At 37.5% G+C, this 23070-nt stretch overlaps 1 protein-coding gene across 1 annotated transcript in view; it reads left to right on the forward strand.

Moving 5' to 3' along the window:
* Positions 1-23070, forward strand: part of LOC140135899 (uncharacterized) — a 101924-nt gene that overhangs the window by 16273 nt on the left and 62581 nt on the right. The window contains 3 exon segments of the mRNA XM_072157564.1: positions 4632-4748; positions 6344-6564; positions 21004-21222. Coding sequence (XP_072013665.1) covers positions 4632-4748; positions 6344-6564; positions 21004-21222 — 557 coding nt within the window.

Consider the following 23070-nt stretch of genomic DNA (forward strand, 5'->3'; position numbering starts at 1 on the left):
TACAAACATAGCAAAACATGGTATAAAATTTAACTTATATCTGTTGACTTACTTTGGAATGGGATTTCACATATATTCCAGCTTTCATGTCATAATTTTCTGAGCTTATGTAAAATACATTTTTTCTTAGATTTTAACCAAAATGTTATGGAAATGTCAATTTTTTATCAGAAATCAAAAGGTTTAAGCCTTGAAACATTATTTTACTGGAATTTAAGTTGCTTCTATGCATGATTACAGTAACCAGAAACATATTTAAGTGGTTTGAAATTTTGACCCTAAAAATCAAAAGTTACACCCTTTACTGTGAAAATGACCATATCGTAAAACCTTGTCTACAAGCATATATATATAACAAAGTTTTTTTTGACGAAAGAGACGAGAGGCAGTCACTCTCCACAAAAACATTATTTTGAGTTTGAACAACTATATTATTGATATAGGGGGCTGTACAAACACATATTATTGTAAGATCAATCTATTGTAATGTGTATGCAGAGGGTATTTGCCTTTCGTTTAGAGGCATATATGCTTATTTATGGAATTCTACGGTAGTCCATTTGCAGGTTTCCTGGAGGCAGTTACTTGTACAGATGCAACACCTTTGATCGCGCTTGTAAACACCAGTTCTTTGAGCCAAAGCACAATAAATACTGTGCCCACTGGAGCATGCACTCATGTCACTGTATGTGGTATTTGTGTGTAGATGTTTAAAAGAAAGCTGTTTTAGTTGTAAATATATACTCGATGGCCGAGCGATTGCGATGCACCGCTTTTGAAAAGCGTTGTGCAATCGCCGAGTTTTGCGATGCATCTCTCGTCGCTTTTGCATATATATATACTTATCACAGCGATAGCGATTGCAGGCAACAATTAAAATATTCTAAATGTCACAAAATACATTTTTAGAACATCCATCACTGTCAATAATTATTGCTTTTAATTAATTAATCATCAAAAGTTAATAATCAAGAAAGATGAATTAATTAGCAAAATGATAGATCCAGTTGATAGGAAATGATTGGTTGATGCACTCATATGTCAAACGATATCGCTTGAAAGATGAGATTTCTTCGCCAAAACGATGCCGTTTTTTGCCTCATCGATTTATATCGGTTGATCAGCTTGATGCTCTGAAAACGGAAGTAAACACTGAGCATGCGTGAGAATCGCTTTTTTACAAAATCGATCGAGTATAAATTCAGCTTATAGCTTCAGTCTGTGTGTCTGAGCTGGGCTTTGTATTGGGATATTACCTTGGGATGCAGTTATTTAATTTAATTATGTGGGTATACTGGCTGTTAATGGGCTATTCCAGTTAAAATCCTTACACCCCCTATGGAAGGCATGACCTTAATCTCTCACACAGGGAGTGTAGATTTCAAATGGAGTCACTCATTTATGTAACCCAAATTGAAATTAACACTCCCTGTGTGGGTCATGTCTTAAGGTTAAGGTCATGTCTTAAGTTTAAGTTAAGTTTTAACCACGCCATTTCCTGGATTGTCATGCAAAAACAAATGCTGCTAAGCCTAGTAGCCTACCAAAGTGTTTTAGTCCTCTGTATTTAGTAAAAAGTATAATAACTAGAAACCACAGTTGTGTTTGACCAAACACAAATATCTATGCCCGTGACCACACCTAACCCCCCTTCCCCTATTCACAAACGAAAACTTGTTGAGCACCATGTGAAAGCCCTTGTTTTAAGCTTTCATTTGATATACATGTAATGCTCATAACTCCAGACTGGCTCACACTCTCTCTAACACCCTACCAAGCCTTCACTCCCTTTTATACCCCATCAGACCATCACTCTCTCTACAACACCAACAGACTGGACCATACTCTCTCTAATACCCCACCAGCCCCTTACTCTCTCTTATACCCCATTATACACTCACTCTCTCTAAAACACCACCAGACTGGCCCACACTCTCTCTAATACCCTACCAAGCCTTCACTCTCTCTCTTATATCCCATCAGACCATCAATCTCTCTAAAACACCACCAGACTGGACCACACTCTCTCTCTCTCTCTAATACACCATCAGACTGTCACTCTCTTATACTCTACCAGACACTCACTCGCTCTAAAACACCACCAGACTGGCCCACACTCTCTCTAATACCCTACCAAGCCTTCACTCTCTGTTATACCCCATCAGACCCTCACTCTCTCTAAAATACCACCAGACTGGACCAAACTCTCTCTAATACTCCACCCTTCAACCAACCACACCCCTTGTCCCATCATGACAACCTTTTGAGGTGGTCCAAGGAACCAAAATCAAAATGCCTACACATTCCCTTTCAAGGGAATTTTTGTCAAGTGATCAGTTTTCTTGGCGTACGATTCAGACCGTTATCATTGCAAATACAGGTAGCTAATAAAATACTACCTATTGCGCTGCACTGTGTTAATAGGTCGTACGTATTTTGCTTTTTAAAGTATTTAGACTTTGACCTCTGGGGATGCGGCTAATATAGAATACATCAAGGGCCGTGGGTCATCAATGTGCCAAATATGAACCCTGAGGGCGCTGTAGTTCTTGAACTAGAGCTGTTTGAAATTTTGCACATATTGCTCACTGTAGCCCATGACCCTTGACCTCTGGGGTCGATGTTACTGCAGGAAATATCTAAGGGTCATGGGTCATCATTGTACGAAGCATGAACCCCGAGGGCGCTATAGTTCTTGAACTAAAGCGGTTTTAAAAATTTACACATATTGCCCCATGTAGCATGTGACCTTTGACCTCTGGGGTCGTGGCTACCATAAGTTACTTCTAGGGATCATGGGCCATCATTATACTAAGTATGAATCCTGAGGACGCTATAGTGCTTGAGCTAGAGCTGTTTGAAATTTTACACATATTGCCCTCTGTAGCCCATGACCTTTGACCTCTGGGGTCGAGGGTACCCTAGGATGTGTTTAGGGGTCATGGGCTATCATTGTACCAAGTATGGGCCCCGAGGCTACTTTAGTTCTTGAGCTAGAGGAGAGCAAAGGACTGATCTTGAGAAGGAGAAGGAGAAGCCGAAGACTAGAAACCACAGTTGTGTTTGACCAAACACAAATATCTATGCCCGTGGCCCACACTCTTTCTAACACTCCACCAGACCACCACTCTCTGATACTCCACCAGACACTCACTCACTCTAAACCACCACCAGGCTGGCCCTACTCTCTCTAATACCCCACCATGCCTTCACTCTCTCTTATACCCCATCAGATCATCAATCGCTCTAAAACACCACCAGACTGGACCATACTCTCTCTACTACCCCACCAGACCCTCATTCTCTCTTATACTCCACCAGACACTCGCTCTAAAACACCACCAGGCTGGCCTTACTCTCTCTAATACCCCACCAAGCCTTCACTCTCTCTTATACCTCACTATATACACTCACTCTCTCTAAAACACCACCAGACTGGCCCACATTCTCTCTAATACCCCACCAAGCCTTTACTCTCTCTTATACCCCACTATACACTCACTCTCTCTAAAACATCTCTTATACCCCAGCAGACCCCCACTCTCTCTTATACTCCACTAGACACTCGCTCTAAAACTCCACCAGGCTGGCCCCATACTCTCTCTAATACCCCACCAAGCCTTCACTCTCTCTTATACCTCACTATACACTCACTCTCTCTAAAACACCACCAGACTGGCCCACACTCTCTCTAATACCCCACCAAGCCTTTACTCTCTCTTATACCCCACTATACACTCACTCTCTCTATAACATCTCTTATACCCCTGCAGACCCCAACTCTCTCTTATACTCCACTAGACACTCGCCCTAAAACTCCACCAGGCTGGCCCCATACTCTCTCTAAAACCCCACCAAGCCATCACTCTCTCTTATACTCCATCAGACCCTCATTCTGTCTGAAAAACCACCAGACTGGAGAATACCCCTTTAATCCCAAAACATTTTGTCCCTTTAAGCAGTTAACCTCTTAACCCCATTATGCGTCGTGGCGTATATTTGAAGCCTTCATCATTGCAAACACAGGTAGCTACCAAAATTCTACCTATTGCGATACACTGTGTTAACCGGTCGTACCTATTTTGCTTTTTAAAGCATATGAACTTTGACCTCTGGGGTTGTGGCTAGCATAGCATACTTCTAGGGTCATAGGCCATCATTGTACCAAGAATGAACCCTGAGGGCGCTATAGTTTTTGAGCTAGAGCTGTTTGAAATTTTACACATATTGCCCCCTGTAGCCCATGACCTTTGACCTTTGGGGTCGGGGGTACCCTAGGATGTATCTAGGGGTCATGGGCCATCATTGTACCAAGTATGGACCCGCGGCTTCTTTGGTTCTTGAGCTAGAGGAGTGCAAAGAAGTGGTCTTAAGAAGGAGAAGGAGAAGGAGAAGAAGGAGACGACTAAACAGAACAAATACAATATCTATGCCCCGTTACACGGGCATAGATAATAACGAGATGGAGTGTCAAAGCTCATACTGACAAGTGGCAAGTACATTGTATCTGGAATGCAAGGTGGTGAGAAATTGCAGATGAGAACCAAATTTAAAATGCACTCGATACATTCTTAGGTTCATATGTTTATGTTTCCTTTCATTTGAGCATTATGTGTATTTGTTTTCACCAGATGTTTGCACCTGATTTTGAGTTGATATCTGAAGCCAAATCTCCACACAAGATATCATGTATAGTATACAATGAACAACATAATGAAATCGTCAGCACAGGAACATCTCATGTAATGGTATGTGTATTCTTTAGTTTACCCTAATTTTGGTAGTGACGTCAAAGCTTTTTCGCGGTGTTGCGCTGCAAGCATGCCGACGAATCACCCCTATACGCTTTTAACTATAAGCAATTAACTTTGAGCGTACAATTCGATACTCAAAATAAGCACCTGCATCACTACCGAACTTGAGGCGAACAAACGGTATAGCAATCAGCTTAATTCATTAACAGTAACACTAACTAACACAAATATAAATAAAAGAAAGTTATTCCATGTCTTCTGATCACCCAATAGGTAAAACCTGACCCCCTTCAAATCGGTTCAAATTTGGTGTTTGGGGAAATTTATGGCTGAAACTGATGGCAACCGTCAGTGACTCAGCTGTAATTGTCATATGCCAATGGACAATCAAGATTGAGAGGGTGGTCAAAAAACATGTGACCAAAGTATACAAATCACCTGATTTTCACAGTTTTATTTGCTTATTAGCACCCAATAGGTTACATTTTACTAGGATTACGAGTGTTCCTATTATGCCGACTGGAATATGATATCACACTGAAGTATGTTATGCAGGTGCATACATCACAATTTATTCTGTTACGGTCATATCAGATTAAAATCACAACCCTGGCAGCCCATCCATCACAGGTGTATGTAGCGCTACGGAGAGTCCCTTTCAAATCCAACGGTCCTGGGTTTGATTCCCAGTCCTTTCCAGATGTTGTAAATCAACTTTTTTTAAATTTTAGTAGAGAAAGCGGAATGTAAGTGCATATGTTCCTCATAGCAAGAGGCAAAAAGTTACCTATTGACGTGCTACTAAGCCCTGTTGATTCATACATGACAAACAATTGAAAATGTAATGCTGGTTTCATACTTTCCTGCCGCTTTGCCGCTCTGAAGATGATTTTACTTGACTGTGCAGTTGCACCTGAAACGCTAGCGGTGACCAGCGGCAAGCCGATATATCGATCGCTTTGCCGCCGTGGCAGCGCGGCTGGGAGTTGAATTCAAATCAACTCGGAGTGGTGCCGCTCTGACGGTTGAGAACAAAATATGATTTTGGAGCAGTGCTGAGCGGCAAGAGTGCTTTCAGAGTCTAGTCATGCCCCTGTCGCTCAGCGGTATGCCGCTCCGCTTGCAGACAAGTGCAAGCGGCATGATGAAGCGCAGGGTCTTAGCTAGCCACCCGTCTGCCGTCATTTTAGACAGGGAGTTTGCTTCTGGGACGGGCAAAATTAATGCCTTTGACAGGTGTTATATTATAAATTGTATGTTTTGAGAAGCTAATTGACCTTTTTAGTAGACCCAATTTGTAGAACAAGGCCATATCAGCACATATTTGAACTCTTTGAACCCCCAATGGGCTATTGAGGTCTGGTAAATATTTTAAAAGGTCAAATTAGGACAGGCAATTTTATTCAAATGACGGGCAACCCTCAATTTCTAGCCAAGACCCTGATGAAGTGTCATGCCACTCAGCGGCAAACGGCAGAAAGTATGAAACCAGCATTAGCCAATCAACTGACAAAGTAATTAGAAAAAGAAATCAATCGATTAACTTGACCACACTATTTATTTATATAATGATATAATTTCTTTTACAGTCATGGAACTTTCGCTATGGTGCCAAACATTTAGTACCTCACAAGCTAGCAGAAGAAGGCATTCCAGCCAACATCTTCTTCACCATGTTAGCTTTAGAAGATACGGCTAGTCGCTCACAGAAGTGCTTTGCAGGATGCGAGACCGGTGTGGCCGTTTTTAATCTCTTTGAAGGAACTTTACTGTCGTATAAGAAAGATTTGCATGTCAGGAATATAACTGGGTAAGAGGCTAATGATTTGATTGATCAGTATTGGAGAACCTAGATGCAGGACTGGATACAAAATAATATTTCTCTTCAATAGTATTGAAGAAATCTAATCTAGTTTGATTTTATTGACGGTTGGACAATAAAATCACTATTATGTTCGTGTGTGCAGTGTACAATGGTAGATTTTGTATCCACTCTTGTATCTATGGTCTTTGATATTGATCAATCAAATTGATTGTGTATGGGCCGCATAAGAAAGATCTACATGTCAGCAATATAACTGGGTAAGAGACTGAGAGTTGTATGACAAAATAGATTATCATTATTTTGTTTCATCAATTAGAGTTTTATTGTAGGAAAGGTGTAAATTTTTATCCCCCCTGGCTTTAGCCATAGAAGGATATTGTGATAGTGTATTCCTTCTGTGTGTTGGGGTGTTTGTGTAGGGGTGGGTGAGGGTGGGGCGTATTCCGCATATGTGTGTGTTAGGGTTTCAGTTAAGGTTTTAAAGTTGCTTGGATTTCCAAAGTATAAGGTCCCTGTCCCTGATGCAAGTATCCATGAGGAATGAATTATTAGGTAAGCTATATGTTTAGTACAAAGGTCATTTCAGGTTATTTTCCAAAATTATTCAAAACGTTCCTTCACCATGCTCCACCGAATCCAATGCAACTTCAGTGAAGTGATCCTTGGTTGAGGGTTCCTCAGAGGTACTCATGAATATGGGGTTAAAGGACAACTAGGGGTCATTTGGTGTCACTGTTTAAACAAGACACAAAGATCTCCTTTTTTTATTATTATCAAAACTAACAGGATGCCTGCTAGCTGAGTATACGAGATCCACAGAGGAGTAAGATAAGACAGAGCGCGTACCACCAGTCAAAGTCTCCGCCTCATCCGATAATGAGGGCCGATTGTTCCATGAAATGCGACAGGCGAGACAGCTACGTAATTACCGCGTATTTTCATGATCTATCGCGTAATCGCGAAAAGCACGAATAACACTCTATCGCAGATACGCTGTGAAGGCACGCATAGCGCTGGCGTGATTGTTTGACACGGCACAGTCGAACAATCGGCCCTCATGAATATGCGAGAACTGGTAGCATACAATACACGGGGACTTTGACTGGTGGTACACGCTCTGTCTTATCTTACTCCTCTGTGACGAGATCGCTAAAATGGGAAGACTCGCTGAAAAGGTTACATCATGATAGAGACTATAATGGCGATTAATGTATAATTAAAGCAAGAAACCACACATACACAATATGTTTGTTTTTTTTCCTTTTTTTTTTTTTGCTTTTAAGATTTATTACTCTCTAGCTTATAAGATTCAAGTATAAATAGTGCTTAGGGACTCAGGGTACAGGTTAATCAAACCAGATTTATATTTCTATATTTTAAAAGTACTTTAATATGTGACATAAATTGGTCCATGGAGGCCAAAGGCGGTGAACTTGAAACTGGAGATAAAGGCAAAAATATTAGCTTCATATTTGTATAAAGTAATAATTACATGTATAGTAACTCCATTTTCATAACTTTTTTCATGGACCAGACCGTGTCACATATAAACACAGCACAAACTGAAAGTGAACAGGGGCAACTTGTCCCCTAATCACCCCCCCCCTCCATTGAAGCACCAGGATGATTATTTATTTCTCAAACGTGAGATGATGACTCAATAGTGAGATGACTGAATCAACTAGGTTATTTTAGGTACAGCTTCACCGAAGGGACCTATGTTCATACAAAAAAGCAAAGATACAAAATAACAATATCAAATAACCTAGAATACACTGAAATTAAATACAATATATAGCCACTATGCAAATTTTACAAATTAACATTAATTATATTATAAGCATCAAAGGGTAAAAACATTAAAAAGATGCAACAAACAAACAAAAAATCCTGCAAAATGCCTTTTATAGCCTCTACCAGAAGTAAGTAACTTACATTGAATATTCATACTCAACATGCTCAACACAGCTCACAACTTTCATTCACAAAACGCAAAGCTGCAAACCCCAACATTCCACACAGACGGAAAGACTGACAAAATAAACAGGATACACGTTTGGTGCACTCCATGGCTGTGGGGCAAAAGCACCCAATGCGAGCAATGAACATCCGCCGCCTCCCACACACAAGCACCAGTAACCCACACCAGATGCTCTCATTCAGAAACTGTAGCAGCCTTGCATAATGCATCCACAAAGTACAGTGTGCATCAGACTTAAACATAACATTACAGTACAACACATAGTATAGACACATCCACACACACACACACACACCCCTATAATTTGGTTCACCTCAAGTTTGGTTGCAAGCGTGCCAATAAACCCCCCATGTACGTGTGCGTGTACACTTAGGGCATTTATTTTATCAAGGCTTATATTAACCAGGCACCCAGGCTTTTTTTACCCCATGGTTGCCCAGTTTTGGCTCCTGGTGTGTCCAATATTTTACACTGTAAACTATAGGACCAGGAGCCATCTTTGGGAACAGGAGCTCTTTTTAGCTCCTGGTCCAGGCATACTTAATATAAGGCCTGAATTTTATGCGCACAATTTGATACTGCGGCGAGCAAAATACGTACATAAGTCACTACCAAACTTGAGATGAACCAAATTATACCTATGCCTGCCGGCAACCACAGACATTGTGTAATGCTATCAATGCGAGATGTCTGAATTGATGTGTAATTGACAAACCAAGGTCTAAAAAAATACACAGTACGAATTACTCCAACCAATCAAGGTCGATATATTTACTATACAATTTTAGCAGACGTATCTCTCAAATGCATTCGGCATGCATGCAGTCATGACCTACTGCATGCCGCGAACTGAAAAGGTGCTCGTTTGCAGGTAGGTCCACGGTTTATTGCGAAAAGTTGTGTGCACTGTCCACGGTTGCAGGTAAACATGCGCACACTGACCACTCCACACCAACACACACACCCCACACACTCCACACCACTGACCCCTACTCACCGCCATACATACGCACACACCAAACACACTTTATATTATCTTTGGTTATGATACCTTGACAGTCGGAACTAAACCAGTCTTTTGCATTTTATATTTAGGATAGGATAGTCTTGGGATCGACTATTGATGCAGCTTCGAAACTTGTTATTAATGAACCATCAACTTATTAATCAAAATTACCTCCTGAGCACTACCTGCCGAACTAACATTCTCTCTGATTGGTCATTTACATGATATCTTCATTTTAATCACCAATCAGAATAGAGCTTTGCATTCACCCCAATTTTTTGTGTGGTGAAATTATTCTAACAATGTTGCTGATTAGTCCAATTGATAATGAAAACTTCATTTTGACCAATAGGCAGGTAGGTCTCATGGGGTTTTTGGTAAAATATTATTGGTCAACAATACATTTCATTTAATAGAACGTTATCAGAATCAACACAAGTCAATTAGATGGTATTTCATAATAATTATAAGGACTGACTAAGCATCAATGGATCAATCGAAAAAGATTGAACAAAGTAGACTCCATTGCCTAATAAGACAATTACTTTACTATCACTATGATGAAGTATTAAGAAAAATGGATATCTTTGACAAGTATAAAATTTCTTTTCTTTATTTTTAAAAATCTATTTTCAATGATGAAGTATTTATTTTATCCATAATTTCTACATTATATCACTGTTATGGCAATGCTTGATACCATTTCCCGCCTTTTTCACATGGATGTGTTACATTTTAACACCATGGGCTATTCTAGTTGGAATCCATACACCCCGTATGGAAGACATGACCTTAATCTTCTACACAAGGAGTGTGAATTTCAAATGGGGTTACCTGAATGGGTGACTCCATTTGATATATTTTATATCTACACCCCCTGTGTGGGAGATAACGGTCATGCCTTCAACAGAGGGTGTATGGATTCCAATTGGAATAGCCCAGTGGATGTTAACTTGGACTTGAGGCAAGACAGAATGGTGGACTGCAGATCCGTCGGATAACGCTTTTTCAATGGGAATGAACTTTGCTGCTTGGATGATGTCACGATGAGGTTAGCATTTATTCCGTATTGAAAAACATGTTCCGACGGATCTGCACTCGACCGGTCTCAAGAGGTGAAAACTATGTGAGTAACATGTAAAGTGTGCGGAGGCTTATGATCAACGTCTAGGCGTTGTGCCTGTGCGCACTATAAATCAATGCGCTTCTTTTTTTTTTTTAACTGTTGACCTAGCGACGTTGCAACTCAATCTGTTGCCTTGCGTTTCTAGCATTCTTCCAGTTCTTCCAATAATCTGATATCTCCTCGTAAATTACATACAAAAATGGATTCATTAAAGAATTGATGGGTAGTATGAACCCTATTATCCATACATACATTTCTGGGGAAATCGTAATAAGGTCACACTGTGCAAGGATGCACGTTATACACAACGGTACCCAACAAATGAAATCTGTAAACACAAGGGCAAACATTTTCTTGGCCATGCGTATTTCGTCATCACGAGTTTGTGTTTGTGATCGACCTGTTGCCTGTTTTGATATATTGCTTGCAATTCGATATATTTGTATGTAACATGCTGCTACCACCATAAAACACAATAGGTTAACCCCAATAAATATCACAATGGACATGATTGGGGAAATATGGCTTCCAGTAATTTCACCAATGGCATAAGTGACGTTTTGAACATATTGTTGTTTATCTATGGTAATATCTTTTGCATACTTGCCTGTTCGATTGTACGCATGCACAAACTCTGTTTTAGCATCAAAATAAGTCTTATTAATTTTAATGCTACCATTCTTCCAGTGGGTCGAGTGTCTACGAACTATTGGGATACCAATGCACACTTCAGAAATGCCAAATATATCACCTTCCTCACTTGCTAAGCCAATAGAAAGACCACCCATCAATATGGCTGCTAACCAAGCAAGGGCAACACAAATTCGAGCCTTTGTTGTTGTTAATTGATGGCCACCATATGGGGCACGGTATTTCACTGCTAAAAAACGATCAATGCTTATCAGGGTAATAAAAAATACAGATCCCTCACTAGATAATATTGATAAAAACCCTGCTAGTTTACAAGGAAATCCTTGTTGCCACAGAGAGGCATATGATGGAAAGAACTCATTGTAGTGTAAATCAGCAATAACTAAAATGAGCATGTTGATGCCCATGAGGAGGTCTGATAATGACAACTGTGTAATGAATAATGTTTGAACTTTTTTTGCTTGACTTTTTTTCGAGCGCAGGTAATAAGCAATTCCATTGCATATAAATGCAAATAGTCCAATAATCCATATTGAAACCCTGATGGATACATCTGGTAACATTCTGTTACAAGTTAAGTATTCTGGGCGTGGTTCTTGAGAAATGCAATTATAGGCATCTACATGTACAAAGCAACAGGATGAATATTGGTCAACAAATATCGTGGTTGAATGGCTGAAATTGTTGAAAGATTGATGAGTTACTTTGTACAGGTCATTTCCCCTAAGGTCAATAGTTTCAAGTTTGGTTTGGAAAGCCTTAGAATCAATTTTTTGAATAGTATTATGAGAGAGATTTAGAAATACAAGCTCATGTAAGTGATAAAATACATGATTTGGTAGTTCTAAAATTTGGTTATTGGAAAGAACCAGGTGTTGTAACTTTTTCAGCCCATGAAAAGTTTTTACTGTGAGTGTTTGAAGTATGTTGTCACTAAGATCTAACGCCGTCAAATTTACTAATCTGCTGAATGAATGTAGAGTTGAAAGAACATTTGTACTCATGTTCAAATTGATCAATTCACTGAGATTGTTAAATGCACCAAGGGGAATTGTTGCTAAGCTGTTTTGAAATAAATCTAAACTCAACAGATTTACATTTGTATAAAATAAATCTGTTGGAAATTGGTCAATTGTGTTCTTACTTATATCAAGCACTTTTAATGCATTGAGAGACTGGAAAAGCAGGGATGAATTTATCTTCAACTGATTACATCGTAGGTTGAGTAATTTCAACTTGGACAATGTCTTCAAACAGTCATCTGGCAATGTAGCCAAGTTATTGTGACTCAGGTTAAGGGTCAATAGTTCTTGCATTGAAGAGAATATGTCACCTGGTAACATATCTAAGTTATTGTGACTTAAGTCAAGGGTCACCAGTCCTTGCATTTTGGAGAATAGTGTATTTGGTAATGTGGTCAATTCATTGTAGCTCAAGTCAAGGGTGCTGTTGTTTGTGTCCCTAAGTGAAGTGAATATTCCATCTGGTAGTACGGTCAAGTTATTATTACTCAGGTCAAGGGTACCATGGGTTAGTATCTGTAGTGACGTGAACATTCCTTCTGATATTGAGTTCAAGTTATTATGACTCAGATCAAGAGTACCATGGGATAGGTTTTGTAGTGATGTAAACATTCCTCCTGGTAATACTGTCAAGTCATTATTACTCAAGTCAAGGGTGCCATGGGATATTTCAAGCAGTGATGTGAACATTCCATCTTGTAGTACGTTCAAGTTATTATGACTCAGGTCAATGGTCTGATCTATTTTCATTAGTGAGACAAATATTCCACCTGGTAACGTAGTGAGGTTGTTGTGACTCAGGTCAAGGTAAAGTGAGTCATTTTGTGAGTCAAACACATCCTTTGGTAGGATGTCAATGTTATTGTGACTCATGTCAAGATAACACAAACTAACCGATGAATGAAATAAGCCAGGTGTCAAGGTAGTCAGATGGTTGTAACTCAAGTCAAGTTTTTCTAACTGTGATAAATTCTGAAATATGGTCATTGGAAGTACACTGATGTTGTTATGGTCTAAGATCAAATATTTCAGTGTGCTGAGATCTGTTACATCACTTGGTAGGATGTCAATGACATTGTGACTCATGTCAAGATATTTCAAACTAACTGATGAATGAAATAAGCCAGGTGTCAAGGTAGTCAGATAGTTGTAACCTAAGTCAAGTACTTCTAACTGTGATAAATTCTGAAATATGGTCATGGGTAGTACACAAATGTTGTTATGGTCTAAGATCAAATATTTCAGTGTGTTGAGATCTGATAATGCATGTGACTGAATGTCATTTAGACTGGTGTTAGCAAATGATAGACCCAAGACAGTTGGTTCATAGACTATCAAATCTGCACTGGTCTTATTAGTACTGTCTGCAATGCACAAATACCGCCATTCTCGATAACCTAGTGTACATGTGCAAGGCAGAAGACATTCGCATTCACACTGGATTGTGTGAGTAATTATATTGAAGGAGATAAAGTCTTCTGGTCTGTTTTTCCAGTCATCTCTGAATCTATATTCCTTGTTTTGTTTGACAAGAGCTTTATATAAAGTCAAATCACACACAGCAACCGTATCGGATAAACTTTCAAAACATGTTGACATATTTACATCTACAGCATGTATCTCAAGCAATATGTCAGTGTTATGAAAGTGGAACCTGAATTGACTTCCACTGATAGCTATCATGCAAGGAACATGGTCATCTGACACTAAAGTGTATTGACCTGCACACTGTTGGGTTTCATTTCCTAACATTTCTATATAAAAATAAGAGTATACAGTGTTCAGACCTGACTCAAGTATTTTGACAGAAAGACCTGAACTACTTTCAGTGGTGACCAGCATACTGCATTTGTTTGGAACGGTAGATACTTTGAGATGGATGTGGTCTGTAGCTAGAGCCTGAGTTTGATCAAGGTCACATGCGTTAATTACACTCGGGGTAGTGGGAGACGAGGGTACCTGTTGTGTAGTAGGCCTTACACTCAGAGTAGGAGAGGACATCATTTTTTGTCTAACTGACCTATTAGTAGCATCCAAACAATTGGCATTTGTAAACCAAGTTATGACAAGAAGTATAAGGAATTCGCGCTTAAGAAACATTGATTTTGATGATTTAGTAAACGATGTCCCAAGCTGACTTTGCTGAGTGTGCAGATCCATTGTAATATACAGTGAATGTGTGTAATAATATAGTAAAAATATGGTTTTGTTATGACCCAATTTCAATTCCAATTTTACTTAGTATTGTTGTTATTTAGTGAGCCAATATAAGTACACAACAAGTTCTCCTTAAGACGTGCAAGATATATGAATACAAGTACCTGCACTATGGCTTATTATACACTACATACAAAAATATATTATGTGCATGAATAGAGACTGGTTTGTCGAAAACTCTAAATGCTGGAATATTCAGTGTGTGGATTGGGTGCTTGGTAATCTTGAAACACAGGTACAATCTCTGCACAGCTGTGAAAGAAAACAAAAGAAAGCAGAAGGTGTCATTCATCGTTTCTGAATCAATTGATTAATTAAATAATTAATTAATTAATTAATTAATGATTAATTAAAAAATCATTTTCATAAATTAAATTAGTCATTCATCATTTCTGAATCAATTGATTAATTAATTAAGAAATCATTTTAATTAAATAATAATTAATTAATAATTAATTATTAATTAATTAAAATGTGGTGTCAAAATGTATTAATTAAGTAATCAAATAATTATTTATTCATTCATTCATAAAGAATTAAATGAGTTAATTAATACAAGTCGGTTAACCGTAGTATTCTAGGTCAGTGTCACCTTAGCATTTGATCAGAGGAAGAATTAATAAATGAATGGAACAACCTCCCCCTCATTGAGCAACCTCCCCCTGCTCTAACACCAGTAGCGTAGCCAGCGGGTTGGCAGTGGGGGCAGAGTGCCCCCCCCCCCCCTGACAAAAAATGAAAGAAAAAAATGCCCCTCTGACAATTTTATTTTTAAATAAATAAAATCAACAACCCTGCAAAAAATGCTTGCACTGTAAATAATGGTAACATCATCCTCACAATTATAATACAATACAAAAGGATTCAGCAATATGAGTGATAACAACAATATAATCAAACAAAAATAAAACTTACTTTTGTCTGTTTCTTCTTCAAATCGTTTCCAGAGAGGCAAACTTGTCACAAGTCAGGGATGGGGTCAGGGAGCTCTCTTTCTGTATAGAAAGTAATATAAACAATACAAGCACACTAAATAACTGATGATATATAATGGATGATTCCAGGACTTGATCCATTCCATCAAAATAGTCTTAAAATATGCCTGGCAAAAAGTTCTGAGAAAAAGACAAACTAAGCTTGAAATATATATAATGAAAAACACCATGAAATATTGACTAAATTTGGTCATAATTTCAGAACCATACCTCTTATTGTCAAAAGGAAGGCATCATTAAAATTAAAAAGTGATGCCTATAGTCTTGCTCTAAATATGAAGTAACTTAATACATGTAAGATATAATTTGCTGGAACAAGTCGCTATGCTTATATCATATGATTAATTACTTTGACAGCGTAACCATGGTAACTGGCATATTTCATGTTTGTATGAATATAGCCAATTGATGTGATAGAGTAACTGACACCATATAGCACAGACAAAAAGTGCCACTAAATATGACTGATTTTCTTCCCTTTAAGAAAAAACATTTAAATTCAACTATTTGGTGCAAAAATTCCCAAATTTTACACAAAATTTTAGATCCCCAAAAACTGGTCAGTTGCTTTCCCCTCCATGCCGCTGGAAAAAGTACCACCTATTCAAAGATTACAATGAAAAGATGCAGCAGCATGGGGGTATAACTGAAGGGGAGGGGGGTTGAGCTCTTTAGTCAAGATGGCCCTTGCTTCCATCCGTCCCCTCATTTCGTAAAGTGTTATACCACACTATATGTGAGTACAATAAACTTAGATCTGTATTTACCAGGAATCTTCCAGTTAGGAAGAGTTGTAAGTTGTAACTCTCAATTGTCTACGATGAACAACTTTCCTGTGAGAAAAAAAAGACAACCATTCCCTTTTAATTAGCCATTTTGTTCCCTGATTTTAACATCTAATGCATAGTCAGGCATGCCAACTAGTATGGTTTCGTCATATATGGGCGTATGTTATTTCTTTCACAAAATGTGGTTCTTGTTCAATTAAAATATATGCAAACCTGAGCACTGCTTCACTGTCTGATAGCTTAAAGTGGCAAGTGAAGCATGTTACCATGTATCATTTTCATAATCTCTCTTACTAGGCTATACGGCCCTGATTTGGTAAAACGATCTAACTTGAAATTTGGACATTTTGAGATAAATCCATATCATGGGTAATATGAGGGCCCTCTTTCCATTGGTGACATCCTCAAATCACCACCATCCCAACAAATAATGAGATTTTTATATTTTCTAAGACATTAGATCTGTTTAATAATTTATTTTATTCAAAAAGAAAAACGGCAAGTGTTCAAACTTTTTCAAGCTCTTTTTCTCGAAACAGCGATTTTAATTTCAAGTTAGATCATTTTACCAAATCAGGGCCGTATAGGTGCGAGCTTACTTTGAAAAAATATGGTTTTTCTGTGATTTTTTTTATGGTGTGAAAATATGATATATGTTTTTCAAAGTTGGCATGTCTGTTCAGGGTATCTCTACTCTTTTGGGAGGGGGTGGGGATTCTAGGGACCTGATTAAAGTATCTAAAGATATGTGCCACAAGAGTTCACTGCTTTATGTACCCTGGGCATGTAGAGAAGTGAAAAATTGTCAAAATAACTCTAGGAAAATTAAATGTTCAATGTCCATAGCAACATCAGTTATATCAGCTTCAAGGCTTTGATTACATGCTTATTACAAATTACCATTATATGTTGATAAATATGTGTAAATGTTGAATCCCAAATCATTAATGATCATACTATTGGGGGATGTGTCATGATACTGTATGTATATGAGCTACTAAATTGCAATTGAATACTAAATATCCGCTGGATAAATTCTGAACTTAATTCCCAATGTGATGCCAAGCACCACACCTTCACCAATCTAGGGGCATGGATTTTTATTTTACTACACTGCAAAGCTGGATGATATGCAACATCGAGAGCATTGCCTGTTGATTGGCTAATGCCATGCAATTTAATTATGTAAGCTTATACGCATCTTAACGCTGATTGGATAATTGTATGATATGACCATGCAAAGAGCATAAATTAAACCAATCAGAATTTGGTCCATCTGCTATAACCAAGAGCTAAGCTGCAAAGGGCTATTCCATTTGAAATCTGGCATAGGGCCTACCCCTGTGGAAGATTTAACAAAGGTCTTCCACAGGGGGTGTTTGTTTTTCAAATGAAATTGGCTAGGATTAATCATTTTGAAACTCATACATACTCCCTCTGTATATGGCTTTGCATATATATCCTTCACAGCTTTTCTATTTGAAAACCATACTCCCTCTGGAATACTATAGTTTGCATCAAGCTGTACTAAACTAATACATACATGTTTCAATTTAAAATCTAGAATTGGCATATTAAAACTGAAATCGCCTTTAGAAATAAACAGTTTTGTTATACACAACAAACCAATGAATATGGTTGGAAAGTAAGTGGCAACTTGTTTGTTTGTTTGTTTACCCAGGTTGGTCCGTGAGGAACACATGCTAATCCATGGAAAACCATGGACCGTTCCAAGCTCATACAAATGCACAAGCCTGAATAGCCAGTGTAGGCTAATATATGCATGCTGGCCAAGATAGCTTTGATAAACAAAGCAAGAAATGGAAGAAAATAGCTAGGAAAAGGAGAAAAGAGAGAAGGCCACTCCCAAACACAATTGTACAATTTTACTCTTAGCCCTTACTTCGTGAGAAAGGAAACTGGAATTCCAATCTCCATCCACTTTCCCCATAAAGTTGACTGTAATGTGGCATTGGAAAATATGATAATTATGGAAAGAAAATAATTTTTAGAAGTACTCTGATAAAGATTCTTTATTTGATTCAATCATATGGACAAAAGTGTTGTAAGAAAATGTTTCCAAAAAATGTCATTATTTCACCAAACCAAACAGGTACACATGTGAACCTTGGTATTTATGTGCTCATAACAATTGAAAATATTTCCAACCAACCATTCCTCTGACTGATTACATTTTCAAAAAAAATTTAAACAACTTAAGATAAAAAGCGGCTCTCTAGTACTGTAACACAAGGAGCATTATATGATAACTTGGTTAGAAATTACTCCATTGATTCTTGTATTCTACTAAACACATTGCTTGCATATAAAAATGCATTAATACGCTCGTACATGTAGTTATATAATGAGAGAATAATTTCAATCTAGCCAACCAAATTATTCCAACATACCCTGGAGCAACCAACGTTGCGGTTAGTTATACTTGTTTTCAAGATCCAGCAAATGTACAATTTTTAAATTGTCTAAATACAATTTTTAAATTGTCTGTATTGTTGATCAAATACAAAAGGTTATTCACAAAAATACTTACCAAATAGATGACTTGATGTCCTTTGGATCCAGAATCAAAACAGAGACGGAATTCGAAACAAAATGCTGTAGAGTTTGCGTATTTTTGGTCGTATATATTATATTATACTTTTTTATACCACTTTGATGCTGAATGATTCAAGCAGTTGGAGTGCTAAATTGGAAACAGGCGTCTTGTTGTCATGAAAAGGCGAGAGGCGAGATGCGACTGATCACGCACCTACCAACATCAGTATTTATGTGAAACCTAATCCCCCACGCCCAACCCCCTGTAATCCAGGCACACACCATATTTTGCTCTGTGAAATTATACCATGGCCTTGATTGGAATCAGTACACCCACACACACCCTGGCAACACTGCAATTAGTCTGCAAAATTGAGATTTCATCAACACATAATGCTCCATGAACACTAGGTTGTGGTTGGGGTTAGTGCTGTAGGGTTAGGGTTAGGCCTTGTGCTAGGAGCATTATGTGTTGACGATATCTCAATTGTGCCAATTAGTCAAGACCCCTGATTTTGTGAGCAAATGGCTATAAAAAGTGGTTCTGTAGATTTGCCCATAGACCCTCGATCCCCCTGACTACTAATACATGTAGGAGTGCTCAGGACAGTGGCTACTTTATTGACATTTAGCTAGCATGATAATATTAATCGGATGTGGAAGTTTGAAACAATACACCGGTCCCAGGACACCTGTAGTTGTTGAGTTTACATGCTAAAGTTTCATCAGATTGCCGCCACCATTCAATTAGCTTATTAGAAATGATATTATTACATGTAATTTTACCCTTGTCCATGTTTACAGACAGTATCAACACTATAATTCTTTGTTAGCTATAATAGGGCTATTCCATTTGAAATCCATACACCCCCTGTGGAAGACGTGTCCTTAATCTGCCACACAGGGAGTGTGAATTTCAAATGGGTTATCTGAATGGGTGACTTCATTTGAAATCTACACCACCTGTGTGGGAGATTAGGTTCATGTTTTCCATAGGGGTGTGTGATTTTAAAGGGAATAGCACAGTATAATTAAAGGTGGGTGGTTTGATTGTAATGCCATTTCTACCGCACATTGAAGCCCATCGCCCAAACATTCATACCAACTTTTTTAGTTTTAACTGAGATGGTTTGGATTCTAGCATAAAAAATTTAAACAAATTTAAATGCATTCTTAGATCATCATATTCCGTTTTTTGAAAATTAAGAAAAACAATTTTACTGAAGACTTTTTTAATGTATTCAAAAATATTTTGGGTCAAAATCATGCTTTTGAATCATGATTTTTCCAAAATTGAGCATTTTTACATAAATTTGACATCAATGTTGTGTTTGCCAATATTTTGCCATTCTACATATATTTACTTGCTAACAATTTAGCAGTAATGAGACCCAAAGAATATAATACCAGGGTTAACACCCACTTTAAAATCCACAATATACAAGTTTTTAAAATGAATTTTCTTTCATTTAAATTCTTTATTATGACCAGAAAATATAATTCATATTATTTCATCATTTTAGGCAAAGAATAACAAAATTTTAATTTTAATTTTGTTATTCTTCTGTCAAGTTTTAAAAAACTTGACAGAAATTATTTATTATGGCTTTAAGGGGTTATCACATTCTGTATATTCTGAAATACACAAAATAAAATGTTTCCAATTGCGAAAGTTCATATCCACAAATCATGTGCAACTTTAATTGTATTTATGTGTGTATAATGTTCTGTGATACAAGCATGAGATTTTACAGTCAAAACACTTTTGTGATGTCAAAATTCCCGCAAATTGTATTTATTTTCAGCCATTTTCAGGTGTTTTTATCCAATTTTATGTGCTTTTCCAGCTTTTATATGAATGTTTATTCTCATGCCTGGCTATATGACAATAAAACATAAATGAATTGAATTTGAAAAGTCGTTCATTTACAAGCGATTACTTGTGGAACCTCCCCTGGGTACTAATAAGAGTGCACAAAGCATTGGCTTGAAATGAATTGTTGTTTTAACTGTACATCACTGTAACTTATCAACTTTTCTTATTCTTTGCTTTGTTTCTATCCTTATTACTTTTATCCTCAGTATCCTATTCTTCAACCCACTCAAGTACTTAGTAACCTCAGCCCGAGATGGTTCCATCAAGGTGTGGGATGAAGAATGGCATCTACAACTTGTGTTTGTAGGACACAGTGCACCTGTTACTAACATAGCCGTCTATCCATACGGTCCTTACATCATCACTGGATCACAGGATTGCACACTAAGGATATGGAGTCTGGAAACGTGTGATGAGGTGGACTTGTAAGTATACCAAGCTATTCTATTTGAAATCCTTCGTGCCTCTGTTGAAGATTTAAGAAAGGTGTTCCACAGATGCATGGAGGATGTTTTTCAAATGGAATTGGCTCAAGTTTGTTCTGCTTATAATAGGTGAAAAAATAAGACTCATAACACTGTGTATTGATATTAGAGTAGCATGCACACAGTTGGCCGCAGTACTTCGCTAGCTGTGCATTGCGTAATGCATGACTAGCACACGCTTTAATATGTGAATTTACACAAGCATGAGTTGAGACTTTATTGATGCGCGCAGTAACAAAAAGCAAATAATTTTCACTCATTATAAGCCAAACAAACTTTAGGGTTAATTATTTTGAAACTCATACTCCCTCTGTATACGGTTTTACCTATATATCATCCACAACTGGAGCAAGTATTTAAAATGGAAGTTACCAAATTGTCTATTCTATTTGAAAACCATGCTCCCTCTGTGGAATACTTAAGCTAAATCTTCCACAGGGGGAGTGTGGAATAATAGTACATTTTCTCCTTTGCTTATTACAAATGATTGCCTTCACAAGACGTATTGGGCTATATCCATACACCCCCTTTGGAAGACATGATCTTAAGGCCAGAGTAATGGAAGACACATTCGTCCACGACCGAATTTGAGATTTTTTGATATTTATCAACACTAAGATGTATTCTTTCACTTGAAACTGATAAAATACAACTTGCTAATATTTATTCGTATTTTTGCTTGATTTATTTCACTCTTTTCAACTCTAAAAAGTCACATATGGCTCAAGACAGCTTAGTAAATTGGCGGGAAATAATGAGTCAGAAATGCGCGAATGCGAAATATTGTGATTATGTGCGCGATTCGCGTCGCGTGACGCGGCGCATATCTGCGCGTATGTCCAACGCAGTCAAGGCGCATTCGGTATGTTGTTAACACCAGCAAATGTGGTGTAAACAAAACAAAAATTTGCAATCAAAATGCCACTTAGATTTTTTAATTATTTTGAATTTTGGCGCACTGAAAGCAGACATTATAGATTCATTGGTGCAAAAAGATGCATATTTAGACCATGCACCAGATACAACTTTTACAAGTGTGAAAGTCTTGCCGTTTTAAAATATAAGGACGTTTTGTGCATAATTTTGACATTTTTTTACTAAAACGTTGATTTCTCAGAGTTCACTTTTGACAATATTACGCGATTTTTGTGACAGGATAACTCGAAAAATATGCAAGCAAAGGGTAAACTTTTTGCACTATCCTTTAGAGTACATCAAAGTCTAGGGAATGTTTTTTTATTTTTTCAAAATATTTGTTTTAAACAAAAATATACACCATTATGTGAAATTTTTAGCTTAATAGAGTGACAAAATGGCTTTTTTCACATGTTTTTTTCAATATTTCGAAAAAAGAGACGAATTTCAAAAAAATTAAAAAACCTTCCCTAAGTTCATGTCTCTTCTTCATAAAAAGCTAACTGATTTTTTTTTATACTCCAAACGGATTTTTTTCTAAGTTGTCACAAAAAAATTGGGGTAAAAAAGTGATTTTTTATATTTTTTCAAAAACTTGAGATTTTTAAACAAATCTGACATCACCATGGGATTCCTTGACTCATTTCCTTTCCAAAAATGTATAGTTTTATATACTTTGGACATACAATTCAGAAATAATGATGCTCGAAAAGGTTGATGTTCTCTCCCGTTACTCTGCCCTTAATCGCCCACATAGGGCGTGTGAATTTAAAATTTTTGAAATTCACACTCGCTGTGTGAGAGATTAAGGCCATGTCTTCCATAGTGGGTGTTTGGGTTTCAACTGGAACACAAAAGTAAAAGTAGGAAACA

Source organism: Amphiura filiformis, chromosome 16, assembly GCF_039555335.1.
Source record: "Amphiura filiformis chromosome 16, Afil_fr2py, whole genome shotgun sequence".
Taxonomy (NCBI): domain Eukaryota; kingdom Metazoa; phylum Echinodermata; class Ophiuroidea; order Amphilepidida; family Amphiuridae; genus Amphiura; species Amphiura filiformis.